General features: G+C 55.4%; 1 protein-coding gene across 1 annotated transcript in view; it reads right to left on the reverse strand.

Moving 5' to 3' along the window:
- Positions 1–2,500, reverse strand: part of LOC118478633 — a 4,841-nt gene that overhangs the window by 1,640 nt on the left and 701 nt on the right. Inside the window, exon 1 of the mRNA XM_035972621.1 lies at positions 333–2,500. This exon is cut by the window's right edge and continues 701 nt beyond it. Coding sequence (XP_035828514.1) covers positions 333–2,500 — 2,168 coding nt within the window. The remainder of the gene's footprint in view (positions 1–332) is intronic.

Genomic DNA, 2,500 nt, shown 5'->3' on the forward strand with positions numbered 1-2,500 from the left:
ACCTCTCTGTCTGTCACCTGACGTACTGCGCCACATCTCACCCCTCTGTCTGTCACCTGACGTACTGTGCCACGTCTCACCCCTCTGTCTGTCACCTGACGTACTGCGCCACGTCTCACCCCTCTGTCTGTCACCTGACGTACTGCGCCACGTCTCACCTCTCTGTCTGTCATCTGACGTACTTTGCCACGTGTCACCCCTCTGTCTGTCATCTGACATGGCCTGTGCCGTCCCACCTGACCCACCAGACGTCTCCTCACACAAACTGTCCTCCGACAGCTCCCCCTCAGACTCGTGCTCAGAACACGCGTCAAAAGGAATACAGTGATCACCTCCGATACCAGTCTGGAGAGAACCATGAGGAATGCTTTGAAGATCTCCGATACCAGTCTGGAGAGAACCATGAGGAATGCTTTGAAGATCTCCGATACCAGTCTGGAGAGAATCGTAAGGAATGCTGTGATCACCTCCGATACCAGGTTGAAAAGAATCGTAAGGAATGCTTTGAACATCTCCGATACTAGGCAGTAGAGAATCGTAAGGAATGCTTTGATGATCTCCGATACCAGGCTGGATGGAATCGTAAGGAATGCTTTGAACATCTCCGATACTAGGCAGTAGAGAATCGTAAGGAATGCTTTGATGATCTCCGATACCAGGCTGGATGGAATCGTAAGGAATGCTTTGAACATCTCCGATACTAGGCAGTAGAGAATCGTAAGGAATGCTGTGATCATCCCCGATAGCAGGTTGAAAAGAATCGTAAGGAATGCTGTGATTATCCCCGATACCAGTCTGGAGAGAATCGTAAGGAACGGTGTGATCATCCCGCAGACTCCACACTGAACCTTGACCCCCGCCGTGGCTGTCCAGGCTAGGATTGGGAGAGTCGAAAGTGACGCCCTGGTCTCGCAGTCTCCTCGAGGGTTCCTGGCCACTGCCTTGGCTGTCCACGTAGGGCTGGGGAAAGTCACAGGGGTCACAGGGGTCGTGGGGGTCGTGAGGGTCATGGGGGTCATGGGGGTCGCAGGGGTCGTGGGGGACGTCTGGGTAGCGGGGCCGGTCCGACCAGGTCCACCTGGGGCCCCGGTCAGAACAAGGATTGCCCGCGCCGGGGTGGGGGGAGTCGAAAGGAATGCTATGAGAGTCTTGTGGAGCCCCGGGGGGTCGGCCAGTCGTGGGGTCACCGTAACTCGTACCGGGCTGGGGGGTATGGTGGAGAATACTTGGGTCTACAATACCGGGCTGGGGGGTATGGTGGAGAATACTTGGGTCTACAATACCGGGCTGGGGGGTATGGTGGAGAATACTTGGGTCTACGATACCGGGCCGGGGGGTATGGTTGAGAATACTTGGGTCTACAATACCGGGCCGGGGGGTATCGTGGGGAGCACTGGGATCTACGATACCGGGCTGGAGGGAACCATCCGGCGCGTCCCAATCTTGCAGGCTCCAACAGAGACCACTATCGGAGCCGCCATGACTGTCCAGGTCCCGGCGGGGGGCAGAGTCAGGGATACTGAGGTCTTTATCTTGCAGACTCAAAGAAGAGCCCAACAAGGAGTCGCAATCTCCGAGTGAGTCGAAACATCCAGACTCAGGGGACACAAGTGTGGAGCCCTGGCACAGCCACCCCGGCCCAGGGGACATTGTGTGGTGTGTCATGTCTGAGCCAGGTGACATTGTGTGGTGTGTCATGTCTGAGCCAGGTGACATTGTGTGGTGTGTCATTGTGTGGTGTGTCATGTCTGAGCCAGGTGACATTGTGTGGTGTGTCATTGTGTGGTGTGTCATGTCTGAGCCAGGTGACATTGTGTGGTGTGTCATTGTGTGGTGTGTCATGTCTGATCCAGGTGACATTGTGTGGTGTGTCATTGTGTGGTGTGTCACGTCTGATCCAGGTGACATTGTGTGGTGTGTCATTGTGTGGTGTGTCATGTCTGATCCAGGTGACATTGTGTGGTGTGTCACGTCTGATCCAGGTGACATTGTGTGGTGTGTCACGTCTGATCCAGGTGACATTGTGTGGTGTGTCACGTCTGATCCAGGTGACATTGTGTGGTGACTTAATCCCTCACTCCGTGGCGTGTCTGAAACATCTGCCGCATCGCTTCCACAACCAGAAACCGGAACATTCTGACGAGCCTGGGACCAACTGCTCTCCTCCCCTCGCACAAACTCACGGCTTACATCCTGGCTCCGTGCAGTACCTGACTGGACTGCCACACCGCTCCCACCACGACCAGAACCCACGACATTCTCCACTGTCTGGTCCCAGCATTCCTCACCTCCACCAGAACACACGACATTCTCCACTGTCTGGTCCCAGCATTCCTCACCTCCACCAGAACCCACGACATTCTCCACTGTCTGGTCCCAGCATTCCTCACCTCCACCAGAACACACGACATTCTCCACTGTCTGGTCCCAGCATTCCTCACCTCCACCAGAACCCACGACATTCTCCACTGTCTGGTCCCAGCATTCCTCACCTCCACCA

Source organism: Aplysia californica, unplaced genomic scaffold (genome assembly GCF_000002075.1).
Source record: "Aplysia californica isolate F4 #8 unplaced genomic scaffold, AplCal3.0 scaffold00763, whole genome shotgun sequence".
In the NCBI taxonomy this organism is placed as follows: domain Eukaryota; kingdom Metazoa; phylum Mollusca; class Gastropoda; order Aplysiida; family Aplysiidae; genus Aplysia; species Aplysia californica.